At 45.1% G+C, this 18,770-nt stretch overlaps 1 protein-coding gene across 1 annotated transcript; it reads left to right on the forward strand.

Annotated features, from left to right (window-relative positions):
• The first annotated feature begins 2,030 nt into the window (after positions 1 to 2,030).
• wscd1b (WSC domain containing 1b) lies at positions 2,031 to 14,115 on the forward strand. The gene is made up of 9 exons (XM_026370383.1): positions 2,031 to 2,160; positions 3,442 to 4,104; positions 8,750 to 8,864; positions 9,928 to 10,112; positions 10,872 to 10,993; positions 11,610 to 11,790; positions 12,079 to 12,243; positions 12,351 to 12,551; positions 13,076 to 14,115. The coding sequence occupies exons 2-9, from the start codon at positions 3,708 to 3,710 to the stop codon at positions 13,426 to 13,428; spliced, it is 1,719 nt and encodes a 572-aa protein (XP_026226168.1). The 5' UTR covers positions 2,031 to 2,160; positions 3,442 to 3,707; the 3' UTR covers positions 13,429 to 14,115.
• Positions 14,116 to 18,770: the final 4,655 nt, after the last annotated feature.

An 18,770-nucleotide genomic window follows, 5' to 3' on the forward strand; every position in this document is an offset into this window, starting at 1 on the left:
TCCGTGTCCTCTGGTACCAGACACTGACATGTTTTGATTGATTGCTGTGTTTCAGCAAAAAGTGCTCTGATGCCACCGTCTTTTATCTTCCCAGGAATGTAGGAATGTGTCGTGTCAGGTGGACATCTGCTGCTGGTGATCACCTTGCGCCTACATTTGATCAACTACCTGGTCAGTTTTATACAGGAGGAAGGAAAGCCAGACACAGACGTAGCGAACCGTTCAGTGCAAGTACAATTTCGAAGCTGGTTCTTTTCTGCACTGCAGCAAATGAAAAGATTTTTTGCTGGAGTAATAACGTGTTCTCGTTTTTGTTTTGTTTTTGGGGGTTTTGTGCATGAGAATGGTGGGTGAGGTGTTAAAACGAACAGATCTGGAGCCTTCGTGGAGCATTACAGTGACCTTACCTAGTAGACATGACCATGAGAACCAGCTTCCTCTTCACTTTTCATATCCAAGTGAGAATAATTGTTGTAATTAAATTACTGACACGGCTTTAAAAGTGAAGATCAGTCAGTTTAGAATACCTAAGAGGTCCCTGACAATGATTATCCTGTCTCTGTTTCTCAAGTTTGTCTTATTTCGTCTTGATTTTTACATCCATCACTTTACTGGTTTATAGGGCTGTAATTACAAGAACACTTATCACTGTACAGCTGTATGTCATTTGCATATAATGGACCAGAATCGTTTTTAATCAGCCATAACTATGATTTGTTAGGAAGAAGCTAATCCTGCCTTCTCCTGATGCTGTGCATATATAATGATATATTTTGTTGCATCTGTAAGAGTGTTCTGATGCCTCCTGACTCCATCAAATCCCACTTAGATGGAAGATTGGAGGCCTATTATATTTGATTGAGGTATTTGATTTAGTAGCATGGGAGGCAGGATAAGAATAAACACACACACACACACACACACACACACACACACACACACACACACACACACACACACAGAGTGTCATATTCCTACTGTTTTGAAATGTTGATCATTTCCCTGAACATCTCGTTTCCTTCACATTTAGAAACTTCTTCAAAACACTTCATCTCCACTAGAAGAAGTGAAGCTCTTTCAAAGATCTCCCAGACTCCGTCAGATGTTTTATGGAGTACAACTTTTTTATTTATTTATTTTTACATCTGGAGACTCAAACAAACACTTTAAGGCTCCACACTAAGAGCACAGACGCATGTTTTTGGGTTCCCCCTGCACGCACCAGCTCTTTGTACCCAGGCGGGCTGTGGGGGCTTCAGTTTGAAGGTCAATCAGCTGTGACAAAGCGCTTTGTTACGCGCTCTTAATTCGCCTTGTTCGCGGCGGGGGCGCGCACGCGAGGCGCTGTCCTCGGTGCTGAAACGCAGAGACGTGAACACGGTGGACCAGGTTGGGATGATGCGTCTTTGACGACTCGTGGGAAAGTGGATTTGAGTTGGTTTGAGTTGAGTTCTGGGGATCTGGGGGGAACTTCTCACATATAAATACAAAGCTTGTTTTCCTTGGTTCCTGCTCTGCAGGTTCATTCATCCACACGTTTCTGTTTCTACTTCACCCAATGAGCGCAAAGCCAGATGTCCCGCACATGACAAATGGCAGTCTCGGCCTGCGTGGGTCTCCCCTGCTCGCGTCCTGTCGCTCGACCGTGATGAAGATCGTGGTCCAGCGCGGTGCACGGTGCTCGTAAAGCTCCGTATCACATGTTGGAGCCGCAAACTGCGGACTCCTGGATGCGACTCCAGCGTTTGCACAGTGGAGAAGCTGTGACGCGTTTAGATCACCAATGCAAATTAGACTGACTACCCCTCCTCCTCTCTCTCTCTCTCTCTCTCTCTCTCTCTCTCTCTCTCTCACACACACACACACACACACACACACACACACACACACACACACAGCCTGTGCTTTATATCGCCGTGCCAGTCTTTCAGGGCGACTGAGAGCAGAACTGGCTGCCTGAGAGAGAGAGAGAGAGAGAGAGAGAGAGAGAGAGAGAGAGAGCTTATATAACACCCGCTCTGGGAAATGCTGGAGAGCCGGGGGGTGGAGGGGGGGACCTTCACTCCACAATAAGCGGGGAAAACAGCGATCACAACGGCCGCAGACTGACAAGCGACCGTACGATGCGAGGACGCCGCGCGTACCACTCCACCGCTGAAGGTAAGCCGCGCGTTCGAGTCTGCTCTACTGTAAATGGTGGCGGCGCGGAGAGGGCTTTGTAAGATGGAAGACCGCAGCTTCTTAAATAGGTGATGCGTGTTCACTGGAGCTGTTTTAGTCGTTTGTCTTTCAACCTCCCGCCCAGCTCAGTCAGATCAAACCACACGGGTTTGGATGTTTCAAGAGAAATGACGGTGACTTGTTTTGTGCGTGCGCTAAAATAAAATGGAGTTGAGCACAAGTTGGTCACTTGGACTTGATCAGAGACTGTGCATTGTGCAAACTGTTGCTTCGGCTGAATCATGGGGAGCACCACCGCACCCCTACTTTTATTTATTGGTTAGACATAAGACGAAAGTGGAGCTGAAAGGCACGACGGTGTGTGACAGCCATGGAGACAGCGAGGCTTTAATGGATATCAGTGGTTGAGCCTGTGAGGCATCTACTGAACATAGCTGCAAATCTCCCCTACGGGCTGTGAGTGGGAGCAGCGGTGTCACAGAGGGGTTTGCAGGAGACCATCCTGCAAAAAACACACAGGAGCAGGTCAGGTCTGCACCTCACCGCCCCCCCTCTTCAGTCAAACTGCCAGGCTTCATAGTCACTGTGAGACACCAGGTGCTAATGAGTCAGAAATCCTGTTGTTTTTACTCACCGTGTATTCATTCCTCCACAGATGAGGCCAGAGATTGTCTCCACACTGCCATCATAATCCCCCCATTTCATAAGCTCTCAGACTGTGTGTTTTTTTTTTTTTTACATCACATGATGTCATTTCACTGTGATAACTGAGACTCAGATTGTGAAGCTGGGAGATATCGCCAGTGTTACAATAAATATAATCTGACAGCGCAGGAATTAAATGAAATCTCTGGACTGTAAGAGGATCCAATATCCAATCTCAAAGCCATATTAGTAAAGCTCGATGCATTTTCCCAATTTACGAAAACGATAAAGGACTGATTATTGTAATAGGAGAGAAACGGTGTGGGCACACAGACACAAACTGGAGTTACAGGGATAGCAGAGCACAGTTTTTTTGTTTTTTTTTTGGCAGGGTTGGCAATTAAAAAAAAGAAAAAAACAACTAATGGCAGGAATGGAAGCAACAAAGCAGCAGAGATGTGTTGCAAGATGCTGCAAGAGAGAAACACAAGCCCATATGTCAGCATCAGCTGTGCATCTAATCCACCAGGCATATACTTCCCCTTCCTTTGATTGTGCTCACATATAGAGGAATATACTTGTGCTGTAAAGCTGCTTGTGTTTTTATTTTTTCAGATACAGTGCCTCAGCGTTTTCCCCCTAAAGGATCATCCAGGAGTCAGTGACCACAGCCTTGGATATTAAATCCCTCTGAGTTGTAACATTCATTCTTCCACTGCTGCTCCTGGACTGTGAGGCCATGAAGGAAGGAGACGCAACGTCCACACCACTGCAACATGTGGCGTCTCTGTGATTATGAAGTTGTAAATAGGTTACACATCCATCTTCTTGCTTCCAATCCATGAAATGTCTTTCCTGTGAGGTGAGAGACAGCAAACAGCATGGGAATGGTGGCCCCCCTCTACAAGCTGCACTGCCTCTTGAAGCGGGCTCAGATGCTGCTCCTCTGTCTGGGCATCGCCTATTTGATGGCAGGCAGCATCCTGCTCCTGCAGCGCTCCAGCATCAGAGTCGCCCAGTCGAACCTCGCCAGCCTGCCGCCCACGATGTCCCTCGCGGCGCCTCCCACCGCCCTCAGGACGGCAGGCCTGGGCGTGAGGGCGCGCTCCAGATGGGCTGCCGTTCAGTCCTCGCCCGGAGGGGGGGCGAAGGCAGGGCGACACTGGCCCGCTTCCCGGAGCCTTGGGGTCCAACACTTGCATCGCCGCTGGTTTCACAGTCTGGTGCCAGAGAGTCCAGAGCAGAAAGTCTCTGTCCACCGGAGCAGCACACAGAAAGGTAAAGATGTACAGGACACACACCTTACAGCTGTTTGTGTCTGCGTCTGATGTGCTACTACTAATCAGAGCTGTAGCTTCAGAAGCATCACTGCTGCCAAAGTGAACTGACCAGAAGAGAAAAGAAGCAAAGCAAGCAGTGTTAATGTTAACATGTGACCACTGGACACTGCTCTAATCACAGTAGTTAGCGTAGAAATGTAAAACTGAATATTACCATTATTCTCCACTTAAGACCTTAAACAGTTCAATCAGCTGCTTTTCCAACACAGATGAGAACGGACAAACTCTGTGGTTGTGTGGTCTCTACAAAAACAAGCTAATGCAGTTTGGCCACTAATTAACAGGCCTTGTAGATATGTAGCCACGGGTGTGCACCTCTGTTGCCTTTAAAGTGGAGCAGCCATCACTGTAAAGTCAGTGAAGTGGCTCTGAGCTGTAACACCATCAGTCTGTCTGATACAGAGACGTGGAGACTGAAGAAATCCTGATGAAGATGTGCTGACCCAGCCTGTGGTTTTCCCGGTGAATAATATATGGAAGAGCAAACACACAAGTTTATTTAGGATTTTTTTTTTTTTCATGATTTGCCTTATGCAGCTCAGACGGCCTGCAGGCGAGGTAACACGAGCCCCGCGTAGAGCTTCCACACTCACATTTCACGTTTCATTCTACATTTATGATCAGATAATCACGACCTAAGAACATTTAGAGGAGCTTTATTATACATTTATGTGACATTTTCCACATGGGTGCTTCAGATCTTGTAGATGAGGGACAGCACTCACGGAGCCTCTCGAAAAGCAGGGAGGCAAAAGGCGGGCAGACACCAAAGTAGTTTCTCCAAAATAAATTAGTAATTATGAAGATAAAAATCCTCTCATTCTTTACTTGCACTCTCTGTTACGGCGCCTTCACCATTACACGAGTACCTTCACATGTCCCTGGAGGTTTGTTCTATTGTTTAACAGTGCCTGTCAGTGCCTTTGCCATTTTGTTGAAATGATAAATACAGTGGAATTACCCTCAGTGGGACATTTGTTCTTGCAGCTCATGCTTGAAAACCATCCTCCAACAGCTCTTAATCCTTTTTTTAAACAGACACTACATAACCACTCAGTCACTAAGCAGGGTAATGCAGATGAAAAATGTCGGAGGCAGGAATGAGATCAGTTTCACTAACAGCCATCTGGCAAAGGTTCCTTTTAAAAAAAGTATTATCCAGGACACAGAATTAAATTACCCCTCTCTGTTGTGTCATGTCCTGGAGGAGCAACTCGCTGAAGGTTCCAGAGACAAACGCAACTGCCCACTATCAGTGAGCCCACCCTTCAACCTCTACAGGTTTGGTTACTATTAGGTATTTCAATTACCCCAGAGAAATAACAGTGATTGTTTTAAAGCAAAAGTTGTTTTCATTCATTTAAACTGCAACATATTTGCAACCAGATACAATTTTCTATTTAAATAAATGGGGACAGGTTGACAATTAACATCCATTTATTCTGAGCATATCAATGAAATGCTGCCAGGTTACTTTTTTTTTTTTTTTTTAAATATCAGACCTTGCAGTGCAGTGTCTTGTTTTGCACGTGTGGTCTTATTATTATTATTATTATTATTATTATTATTATTATTATTATTATTATTATTATTATTATTATTATTATTATTATTATTATTATATAGTAGTATTTGTAGTAATTTAGTTGCACAGAAATGTAATTTTTAGGTAACAGCGTAGTTTCTTTGGCTTTTGCTTGTTTAATAAGCATCTGCTGCACTGATGCGTTGCCAAACAGGTCACCAGTGGACGCTTGAGGAAGTCAGTGCTAACAGAACAGACAGGATATCAAGATAGAACAAGCTATATTAGCGTTAAGAGGTCTTTAAAAATGTATTTAGCAAGTCCCCCTGTTTAAAATGTATCTATCCGCTGGTCCAAGCTTCTCATGTGTGAGAATGTTGTTTTTGTGTTATTCTAAAGTGCATTTTGTTTTTGGCTACCCCTTAAACAAAGCAAGACATTTGAAATGCAGCGGTGAAATAAGCCCAGTGAAACCCACTGATAGCTGCAGCCTTTGCTTCGCTGTCACGTATCGTTCCTGCCTTTCTAACATGGTTTGACTCATTAGAATAAAGGCAGCGAAATGAAGAGGACTGTTCAGTCGTATTGTGCAGTCCTTAAAGAGCTCTCCTCCATCCCACACAGTCTCGTTATCCAGATCTCACTGTCATCTGGACCGGAGCCTAGTCTGATCAGGATGTGTGAGGCTGATGTTGATATGATGGACAAGACAAATATACATTTTAGATATTGATAGAAGTCTAATTACAAAGGAAAATGATTTAAGGTTGTCCGACTTGTGTCATCTGTGGTTTGCTGTAAACCCTATGTTTTGTTTTTTCTATTTGATCTTTATTCCATTATCATTCACTGACTAATCTCACACACAGCGTGCAAAAGTTTGCACATGCACTTCCAGTTTCACATATTCATGCATTCCGAGGCCCTAACCAGACATTTTAGAATCAAAGTGCAAGCTGCACTGCAACACTTAGTGTCAGCTGACGCTCACAGGGATGAGTCACAAATTCCTTGATATGTAAGGAACATATCAGGAATAGTGCACTCCCAGAGATACTCAGGTAGATCAGAAGTATAGCAGGGGTTGCACAGCAGGAGCCACCACTCTCTAGGACGAGATCGTGTGCTTTATATAAACTTTGCTGTGATCCCTGTAAAGTTTTAGGCAACCCATCATCTTCTGATGGGTTGGTTTAAGAGTCACTGGGTATTTAGCATTTGTCAGTATCAGACATCCTGCTCCTTCTATGACCCTGCTTGGGTCAGCCGACCATGCGTTGAGACCCCCTCTGCTGTGGCTTTGAAGACTCTCATCACATCTGTGAAGATATTATAGACCTACTAAAGAGAAAGCGAACCGTCTTCAACCCACTTTAATGGATGCACACGGTGCTCATCTTACCCGTGGTGGTAACGCATGTCTTCATACTTGGCCGTTCTGTCGTTAGCCTCCTCCATCCAATCCTGTGGGGAGGAATCAGCTCCAGAGCAGCCATCTGTCTTAGTGTTTAAGAAAGCGACGCAGTGTCCGAGCTAAGTGCAGCCATTTCTGCCATGTCTGGGAATTGAGGCTGCATTAACCCTCAGCTGCAGCTGCCTGGGGCCTCTCCTTCACTTTGATTAAGGCAAAGACCTGCTCTGCTGGGGGAAATGGGGAGAGAAGGGCTCACCTTGGGCGATGCCTCTTGAGATGCTTCCCGAGACAGACTGTGGCATGCCCAGACTCTCAGTGCTTTCAGGCAGCTACTGCAGGTGTTCTCCAGCGTCAGTCTCCTAAGGCACAGGCTGCTGGTGACTCAGCCTCGCCCTGGCACAACAGGCTGGACAGGCTTCAGAGGACATCTAAGACTGATTGAATCACAGATTTGATACAGTGATGCTCGGCGTGCCAGAGATTTCACGGTCCATTGCTCGCTTCCATCTTGTCAGTGAACCTTGCTGCAACATCTTCAGTCTTGGTAGCACATATCTCCTCTAACACTTTTCAAGTCCTCTCTTTGACCAGTTGGCATCAGAGTATTTTATGTTGATAGTTAACATAAAAAATGTGCGCTGAATCCTCAGTGTCCTTGAAACTGCCAGAATAAAACATCCATGAATACAAATTCATGCTGTGGTTTGTAAAATGAAGCTAAAAGCTCAAAGTGAAGGATTATCTTGATGCAGTCCACGCACCAAAAGACAAACATTAACCCGTTCACTGTATACACGTCATAAATGAATAAAATCAGCCGGCATATACGCTAAAAATATTCCAGTCTCAGACCCAGGGGACAAGATGTAAATGAAATAAGCTACCCTGCACACAAAGACTGGGATTTAAAAAGAAGACTTTTATGTGTCAGCTGTGCTGAGTTTGATGTAGCAATGAGGCAAAGACAAGGATAACATCAAAGACTAAATTTGGGTGACATTCAATACGAAGCCTTAATCTTGTCAGCACATCATAATAGTCTGTCGTAGCCTATTATGTGTTACATTCTTCCCTTCCCTGTATACGGGAGTGATTTTTATTCCAGTGCAAGTAAATAGACTCTCAGTGCTGCAGGAATGAGAACCGCCTAGAACTGCCGATAGATTACTGCTAGTTGGGTTATAAATGAGTCGCATATTAAGATTCACAATACACGCCGGTGTGTATAATGCCTGCGAGTGAGTGATGATGCGGAGTCTGCTTTGGCTCGGTTAGAGGATGGTGCCGATGCCAGGCTGAAGCCAGAAGCCTGGTGTGTGTCCAAATCAAGTTGAAGAGGAGTGGGTCAACAATCATTTACGGCTAATTGAGAGAACGTGCGCCGTTCTCGTGAATATGCATGTTGTAGATCACACATGTGTAGCAAAGATCAAAGAGCAGTCAGATTAATAACATTAATAGTCATTGTTATTTATTCTACTTCATTTAAAATGATAATGGAACTTTGGTGCATGATTGTATTTGGATAGTATCAGTATATTAGTATTAGAGCTGCATCTGTGATTCGTCTGAGTGATAAATATTATTAGTCAATAAAACTGAAGACTGAAGACATTTGTTTGTTTCCCCTCCCGACACACACAGGAACCTACATCGGCTGCTTTCTGCACAACTCCAGCGATCGAGCCCTGGGAGGAACCGTGCTTTATGACCTGCGCAAAATGACCAGTTCTCTGTGTCAGGACACCTGCTCAGAAAGGTAATGCTTTCACGGCGTGCTCCTGTGTAGGGACCACAGAAGGCCCGCTGTTTGAATAAATGCTACGGATCTCAGTCTCCTCCATGAATGCCCCCTGTGTTTGGAGCCAGGTGGCTGGATGACAGTAAAAGATGAGGAGGAGAAGGGGGGCTCGGAGAGGGGAGAGTGAGGAGCAGGCCAGGACAGAAGGCTCGATCTGTTGCAGGAGAAGGAAGGAGGGAGGTGTGAATGTGTTAGAAAGTTTAATGAGGCGACTCCAGCTCTCGGTGAATGAATCAGTGGCTTGATATGTGCCTTCCTGTGGCCGCGGAGTGAAAATCTCCGCTTGGGTCAAGTTGAATTAGCAGCACTGGAATGATTCTCCACAAACTTACAGGACGACGTGGAGACGCAGGTGAAGAAGGTGGATTCTTCAAAGCAAACTCACAGAATGACCTGCATGAATTATTCCTTTTAATATCTTAGCAGCAAGGAAGCAGTGTAGCCGCGCTGAAACAGAGCAGCAGAGGACAGATGGATGCAGACAGACTGAGAGCTGGCGCTCGCATCTCAAACCTACTGTGCCTTCTCCCCCGGCCCACCCATCCACATGGAAAGCAGCCGTCCTCGTTACCTGAGCAGGCCAATTACCGTGATGAGCAAAAAAGTAAAAAGTCAAGGCAATTTATGAGCAGGCTTCAAAGGACATATATGAAAAGGTCAACTTTGATGAGGTTTCTGTCTTTCTCAAGGAGCCAGGATAAGGAGAGAGGAAGAGCGATGAGTCACAACAGCCTTGATATGTAAAGTACAGATCAGAGGTGACCACAATTCAGCCAGGAAAAGGCATCGTGCAGTGCAGGGGGGGAGTACTGACAAATATCACAGGAGGTGGACCGTTCTGTAGATTTAATGGCCAGAAGTTTGAGCTAAATGATAAACTGAAAGCAGTTGATGGGATTTTAAATAATATCCTGTGGGATGGCTGCGCCTGAGGGCAATAGCTCGAGGTTATGGATTACTGTTGGCCAGGGCAATAAATGTGTCTCTGTGTGTGTGTGTGTGTGTGTGTGTGTGTGGTCAGTGGCTACCAGTTTGCAGGCCTGGAGTATGGAGCTGAATGCCACTGCGGGAACCGGATCAGTAGCCCACAGGCTCCAGAGGAGGATTGCAGTCTCGTGTGTCGGGGCGAGAGGGGGTCTCCCTGTGGCGGCGTGGGCCGACTCTCCATTTACAAGGTGGAGGAGCAGCTGCCAGGTCACAGAAAATGTGAGTCAGCTCCACTCGGGGGAAGACACAGGACTGAGTACACTGTTTATTCCGTGCACAGGCTGCACTTTGGATGACTTCACAGGCACAACTGAACGTTGTAAACAAAAACCATCACAAACAGCAACACTGTAGTCTGACTGACACGCGCCTTCATCACAGTGATCACGGCCATGGTAGTTTAATTCACCATCTTGTTGCCGGGGCTCACTAATAGTGTTAAAAAGGCCCTTTATCACTTAAAATTGAAACAAAAAAACAAAAACACTTAAGCTTTACGTCAAATGTGATGTGATGTGATTTACTATGAACGGTAATAAGTAACTAAAAATAATATACTGCTACTGAGCCTGAACAATTAACTTTATAATAGTTACACCAATTTCTCAAATGAACTCTCTCTGTTCTACTCTGTTCTTTAAAACTGTGCCCCCTCCAGTATTACATAAGCATTTTATATCATATAATGTATTAATATTCATGAGGGGACGAGGTTTAGAATATGTTATATAGCAGAATTCAGTCAAGTATAGAAATATAATGAGGGCAGAAAAACTTCAAAAAGAATGGTCATTTGCATGTAACCCTGATACCAAATTGCACATTTTAAAAACCCATTTCTTCCTCACTGAGCCCTTTATTTGCCCTTGTCAGTGCGTATATGAAAATACTTCCTAATGCTGACCAGAGCAGGTGAATGGATTTGTGGTATCTGCCACTTGCGTACTACTATTTCCTTGTGTATTTTCCTCCTTCTAGTCAGAAACATACACTACCGCGGCTGCTTTGAGTTGCTGAAGAGCACCGTCGGAAGCTTCCCTGTCTACTCCTTTCAGCCCAACCTAACTACACAGTCCTGCATCGAGACCTGCACCGATAAGGTTTGAAATAATTCTCTGAAATAACAAACCCGACGAGCTATTTATTTGCACATACAGCAGCCTTTTCCGGTTCACCAGTGCTTCTCCAGTCCAGATCACACGTGGGAGCACGGAGCTCCTTGAATTCTGCAGAACATCTAGGGTTTAATGTGCCTCTAATGAGAAGTAGATGAAATGTTGAAGGAGCGCTGGATGCAGCTGCGTCTCCTCTGGAAACAGAAATGGCTGCTAGAAATACTGCACATCATCTGGCGGCTGACTGCAGTGTGATTAATTCTCAGTGTGTGGTGCATGTTCATGCACGTCTGTGTGTGTGTGTGTGTGTGTGTGTGTGTGTGTGTGTGTGTGTGTGTGTGTGATTAGGCATAACTTTTCCATCACTGCAGTGTCCGTCCTTGTGCTCTGACATTGCGCACGCTGACCTTCTGTAAGTAGAAAAGTGAGAAGAAAATAAGGAACTAAAATGAGGCGCGGAGCGCGGCTGTGAGCATGCAGGCACTTCCTGCTGAACCGAGTTGACACATTTCCCTCGGGTAGAACAGACGTCTTTGGAGAATAAAATAAATATGAGTCACAGAACGTGTGGATGTGGAACATTTGTGCTTCTGGTTTGTAGGAGCTCCCGCTGGCCGTGTTCAAGAAGCCCCGTTGTTTCTGCACGTGGACGTCGTCTCTTTTCAGCCTCAACCAACAGCCTGACAACCAGCAGTGTGTGGGGAACAGCGCTCGGAACGACACCAGCACTTCCACACCCACTGAGCACGACCACTACCAGGTGTATCACACACCTGTGCTTGGTGAGATATCTGTTCTACAAACACAAGTCGTCCCATGAAGCCACATTCTGAGGCAGATGGGACGATGTAATGATCACCAGAGTGTGTCTGTTTTTTTGTTCCTACGCCACACTGGCTGTTAATGTGGCTTCATTCTCTTAGTGCATGATAAAGGAGGAAAGAGCACTTTAAAGTTTCAACTCTGATTGTGTCACAGAGGACTTGTTGTGAGTTACCTTTGTCCATTTCGAGCTCAGTGAATCCATATTCTGATCTAGTGCAGCCTTATAACAGAAGCTGTCCTTCCAGACTCCAGGTGCAAAGAGAGGATGTTTCTGCCTCACCGATCCAGCTCCCCGGTGGCTCTTTCTAGTTTTCCTGGTGCAGGCAACACCTGGGTACGGCACTTGATTGAGCTCGTGACCGGCTACTACACTGGCAGCTTCTATTTCGACGGAACGCTGTACAACCGAGGTGGGGAGGGCAGGCACACGGCTCTTTAAACGGCTGTTTGAGTGAGTGCTTGGTGAAATATCGCCTCGCAGCTGCCCATTATTGATTCATTTATTCATTGGGTCCAGGTTTCAAAGGAGAGAAGGACTACTGGAAGAGTGGCCGCAGCATCTGCGTAAAGACCCACGAGAGCGGTCAGAAGGAGATCGAGATGTTCGACTCTGCCATCCTCCTGATTCGAAACCCCTACCGCTCCCTCATGGCTGAATTCAACCGCAAGTGCGCCGGACATTTAGGGCACGCCACAGACGCACAGTGGAAGAGTAAAGGTAATAGAGTCGAGTGGGTGAAGGCTACTGTAGTTATAATGTCCTGCCAGTGATGTCACAGCGACTGTAGACCTACGGGAACTCACATCACATTTACAGTGAGCTCTACAACTTTCACATCATGGTTAGGAACACCCTCTGTGAAGGTGTTTGGATTCAGGTCGCTCTGTGAAGTAATTTCACAAACATCATCTGTAACAAAGAAAGCTCCCAGCATGCAGAACAAAATCAATTCTCACATCTACTGCTCCACTGACTCCCCACTTGTATTTGTCTGGATATTTAGATTTTTGCCTCAAGCTAAATTTACAACAGTGTCCAGTTACTCTGAAAAATCGACTCGTCTCTGGAACGACTTCCTGCTAAATTAATAGTCCCTATGAACATTTTTGTGGTTCCCTGGTAACCCTTCTAGGATTTCATATCTAGAATTATTTTTCATTTATTTTTGAATTGGTAATCTGTAAAATCTAAAAAGTAAACATGCACAACACCCTCTGTTGTTTTCTCTCTCTCACCTGCAGAATGGCCAGAATTTGTCTCCAGCTATGCCCCCTGGTGGGCGTCCCACGCACTGAGCTGGCTCAAGTTTGGACGCCGCCTGCTGGTGGTTCACTACGAGGAGCTGCAGAAAGCTCTCCTCCCACAGCTCCGTCTCATAACAGCATTTCTTAACTTCACCCTGACCGAGGAGAGGCTGCTCTGTGCCCAGAGCAACCAGGACGGTCATTTCAAACGCTCGGGGGTGCAGCAGCCTTCTTTTGACCCCTTCACTCCAGACATGAGACAGATGATTGACTCCTTCATTCATACTGTGGACCAGGCACTGAAGAGCAGGAACTTTAGCGGGCTTCCAGAGGAATACCTCCCCAGATGATGATGATCTGAAAAGGTCAAACACGTAGTCCTTTAAATGACTGGTCCAGCAGGGGTTTGTGAGATGGGACTTCTTCACTGTTGTGTGAGGAGCAGACATACTGGCTCATTAGGTGAACCACCGGACTCTTTGATAAAGCCAGATGCACGGTGAACACAGCGGAGGTCACTGGAGAAAACATGACAATTCATTGGGAAATTAGATGGCGAACAGCGATGAAAGCCTCTGGGCTGGAGGCTGCCTCTGTGCCTGTCTGAGAGAAGCAAACATGACAAATACTCAGAAAGGATTTGACACGATTTGTTGGCCTGCAGAGTCGGGATTATCCTGCAAAGTGCTGGGCTGTACAAATTGGAGTGCGTAAATCCAGGATAGACTGGTTTTGGTTAAAGAGGGGGTTTCTGGGAATCTTTATCGTTGAACTTTAATACATAAATTGTGTTACTAGCACACAAGCACTTACACAGTGGCACAAGCGAGGAGTCACAGCAACACACACGATGATCATCTGTTGTGTTTGGGAACCTGCTGGTTGCTACAGGTCTGTGATCATGAAGGACTGAAGCCTTCGAGCTGCAACACGAGTGTGACTGTACATGAATGAAGACATGCAGTATGTTGATCCCAGTGCTTTCAACTGTAAATGAAGCTCTTTCTATGAGCATTTTATTTCAGTAAATGAATTCAATTTCAACTAAGTGAAGCTTGTTTGTTTTGCTTGCTTTTCTCCTTAATTGAGCCACATTCAGGCACGTACCATTATATCCACAGGTTTGATACAACACTCCACATGTACAGTAGGGGTTCCCAACCCTGGTCCTCTAGGACCCCTGTCCTGCTTGTTTTCTATTTGTCCCTGCCCCATCCACTGCTGTTTTCCTGGATCCTGGACCAGGTGCCTCCAGTCAGTCTGAAGCTGGAAGATACCATCTCAGTTAAGGGTGGACGGGGGGAAAAAAAAACTAAATCTTCCAGGATCAGGGTCCCTGAGGACCAGGGTTAGGAACCCCTGCTGCACAGTGAAAACCCAAACATTCATCATTCCAAATGAAGGTAAGAATAGTGCCACCTAGTGCTCAGACTGCTGGTACTGCAGTGAAACAAACTACAGTGTACTGAGCACACGTCAATCTGCCTTCATTAACTGTACTTCATAGATCAAAGCAATGACATCAATGTGCAAAAAAAAAAAGAACAGAACCAGTGCCGCATAGAGCGAATGTAGTGTAAGAACATAAAGTGATGTTAGTTCAGAGCAGCAGTGTTCGACTGATGTCTGCATTTAGATTTTGAAATTGTGGCTCAGACCATTTTATTGCATCAGGTTTTATTGTACGGAACATCAAAGGCACCTGAGTCTAATAAAATCCAGGAGAACATCATAAACTCTGGTGTCCAAATCTAAATCAACACGTCTCTGACCGAGCATCACTATAAGTGGACATTAACCTTAAAGGTGGGTTTTACAGTAAGACTGTTGTGTTAGACTGCACAGGTTTTCATGACATCCACTGTGGCAGAGACTCAACAAACCACCGCCTCCAGCTACAAGCCTCAAGGTTACAGTCCTTGTCCTAGTCCTGAGCTACAAGTGCCAAGACTGAATGTCACACCAACACTGAATCCCTTGAAGCAGCCTCAATCCCCGGATTTATGAGCTGGAAGGGGTGGCATGCCAGTCCCTACTGGACCGCTTCCACATGCTCTGTCTGGAACGTCTTTAACAAAACACTGTCTCCATGAAAGTGAAGGAAATGAAGCTGATGAGCGGCGTTACAGTAAATTCAAAGAGTTCAAAGAGCAAAACAAATTCAAATGAAAGGGTTAAACACGAGGGTAGAGCACATGTGATTGGTGCTTCTTAGTGTCACGTGAGGGATGGGGGAGGCAACATCGCCCTCACATGCTTTATGTACCTATAATATTTCTACAGCTGCTATTACGGAGCGTTTTATCGTTTTTTAGCTCATTGTTTTGGATCTGGCCCAGAACTGTGTGTGTTTCATCTGAGTCATTTCCAGCAGCAGCAAGTTTTCATCAGTTACACTCTCAAGGACTTTTAAGGAGAAGACCTGTATCAGTGGAGTACTTTAAATGCCGTATTTGTATTTGTATTTGTATTTGTATATATATTTGGCATTCATAGACAGCAAGGGGAGAATTTAAATGTACAGGGGAACATGTTTCCTCACTGTGCATGTGACAATGTAGAATTAGTCAAAAATGAGCCTTAGAAAAGTTTTAATGACTGATGGGACAAAGATGAACCTTTACCAAAGTGATGAAAAGGTTAAAGTACGGAGAACAACAGGATCTCCGCATAAACCCAAACATACAAGCTCATCTGTGAAACACTGGGACAGGCTCATTAATCTTCACTGATGATGTAACACATGACGGAAGCAGCAAAATGAACTCTAGAAGTCTACTGAAACATTTCCTCTGCTTCTACAACAACTGACAGAGGCGAGAGTGAAAAACCTGGAAAAGCATCCCAAAGGAAGAATGAAAACGTTTGGTGATGTCAGTGAGTCACAGGCTTGAATTTACAACTAATTCTTATTTACTTTACTCTCTATTAAAAGAACTGCACCTTTCCTTTAAACACACAACCGACATATTTTATGAAAATAACTAGAAACTAGCAAAAGTTCTTAGAAATAAAAGAAATAAAAATCTGACTTTGCTTAAACTTTTTCTTTTAATATATTTTACCATTTAAAACATGCTTTTGACAGATTCGTGCACGTCTGCGGCCGACATCTATGCACTGGAAAAACCTTCCTGATTGTAAATGGGCTGTTGAACAGCGTCAGCTCAGCAGAGAGTCGAGCTGTGAAGGCTGGCTGACAGGTTCGCAGGCTCATCATGCTGATTGTCTTTAACAGTTGTGCTCTTCCCAGAGTTTGAGACAAAGCTTAATTAGTGAAGCGGTGCCATAAGGCCTCACAGTCAGGTGTCTTTCATACAGACTGAGTAGACTGACAGTTAGTCTGGGTTATATTAAGACACCGACACCATCTGCTTGAACAGTCTGTGAAGTCTTTCCTGTTTTATTTTTGTTCTCCTGACGATTTGCAGACTTTTCACAAATGAAATGAATGAAAGCATCCAGACAGTCGTCTCTCTCCCGTCACGTGGACGGGAATCGAGCTGGTTACCTGAGCAGCACAGACAGTGAGACGAGCTCATGAGGAATTTCAAAGGACGCACTGTGTCAAAAGCAGCACGGCGTCAATCTGATCTCAAACGGAGAACGAGGAGGGCGGGAAAGGTTTTAATTATAATATTACAAGCTGTGAGTGCACTGACCACTACAAACCTGTAAAAGAACACAAATCCTGTAGACAGAGGTGGAATTAACAGTGTAAGTATGTTTCATAAAGTACACATGCTACTTTATTATGCTTGATTAACTCCTTTATGTTAATTTAGTGACAAGACGACATAATGTATTATGTTAAAAACTGTTTGTATGCTGGGTTTGACTAACTGTAATGAAAAGAGTTTGTTCATTGCCACTGAGTGTAGAGGGTCCTGGGTGACAGCGCCACCCTGTGATCAAACCTGGTATATCATTACTCGAACAGCACGTTGACCTCAGAGCTTAACAAGCGCCCACTCAGTTCAGACAGACACATGCTGTTTTCCTCATTTGCAGCACCGCTTCTCTTGTCAGTTTGTCATGAGACACTCAGGACGCTGCCAGAGACATTTCACAGCCGGTCAATTTGCCCACAGAATACACACACACACACACACACACACACACACACACACAATATGCTACGTTAGGCATTTTTGGGGATTTCACATTTTTACGTTTGGCCTGTCTTTGCTAAAAGCAGAGAGAAGAGAAGCAGGACAGTAATAAGACAGGTGATAGCTTTTACAGGAACATATGTTTCATCTTTGTACCCACAATTCATTCGCTCATGTTTCACTTTTGCAGAGTGCACCGTGTCGTCGCCGTCGTCCTGGACACTCGTGTCCAAATGAAGTCATTTTAACAGCTCTCGTTATGTAAAGTCTATCCAGTGTGTTCTACAGGCACAGACACACTAAATACACCAAAATGACAAACTGAGTGATCAGTAGTTGTCAGGCTGTCAGAAAATCCCACTCAGTGCACGCTGGAGGAAAACAGATAACAGCTGCTGAAGCTCCTAATGAGAACTAGATGGAATTTGGAACAAGTCCTTCAGACTGAACTAATGTCGGTCCCACTGTTCACCGCTTGAAAGGGATTAACGTTTTTTACAATAACACAAAAAGAAAAACCACCAGAACGGCAACTATCAGCCAGATTCTGCCACCACTTGCCATTAGTTACAGTTGAAGCAGGTTTATCTTGTTTCTAATTGCAAACAATGAGGAACGGAAAAGCCTGGAAGCTGCAGCTGACTCTGTGAATTCCCACTGGTGGAATATCTGCGATAATAATAAGTAAATGTGTGTTAGAATAAACATGACAGCTGAATGAATTACAGGTTAGAGTCAGGCTAGAATGTGATTTGACTTGATGTGGTGTTAAACAGGTTCAACTCTCCCCGCTGAAGCCGTTCTTGAAGCAGCTCCGCTCATTGCTCCAGTGGGTGCCACCAGAAAGGTGTTGCTGCTAGTGACGAATCCCACTGCGTATTATCACCCAGCTCTGCAATTCACAGCTCCATGAAGCACTGTGGCTGTTTGACTTCACTTCACTGGTGCCCGACACCAAACATCTACACACAGCAGAGAGCAGCAGCAGCAGAGGGAACATTTATAACAGTGAGATATTTTCACCTCAAATAGACGTCAGGTTAGTTCAAACTAACCTGACGTCATCCATCCCCACATTCCTGCGGTCTGCTGAGTTTTCCAGGTTGTCAGCGGTGACCCCTCTCCTGGAGGACCAGACGCTGCTGGTAACATTTGGAGAGTAATTATTCATTTTAATAGTGACGACCAGGATGCCGTGCCTGAACTTCATCAGGCTGGCACGCGCTCGCACAGTTGCTGTGTGGTAATTATCTGTGCAAGGCAGCGCGTCTCACCCTCTGCTGGTTCACAGGCTGAAAAAAAGCTGCAGAAGTCAAACAACTGGGCTGTAGTCAGTGAACCAACATCAACACAGACGCTTGTCACGTGTAGGGCAGCGACTGAGCACAGCAACAAGACATCTGCAGCCGTTTATATGAGTGAGGCCGTGTTAAATACCAGAAACACCTCTCCGGTTTATTCTTACCTTCATGAAGGGAGGAGCTACTCTCTATGTAAATCACCCCAGTCTGTCTTATTCAACATGATCTTCAGAACACATCTTTACAATTGATGTCATGTTTTTTTAGTTTCATGAGAAT

This window comes from Anabas testudineus, chromosome 14, assembly GCF_900324465.2.
Source record: "Anabas testudineus chromosome 14, fAnaTes1.2, whole genome shotgun sequence".
Taxonomy (NCBI): Eukaryota; Metazoa; Chordata; class Actinopteri; order Anabantiformes; family Anabantidae; genus Anabas; species Anabas testudineus.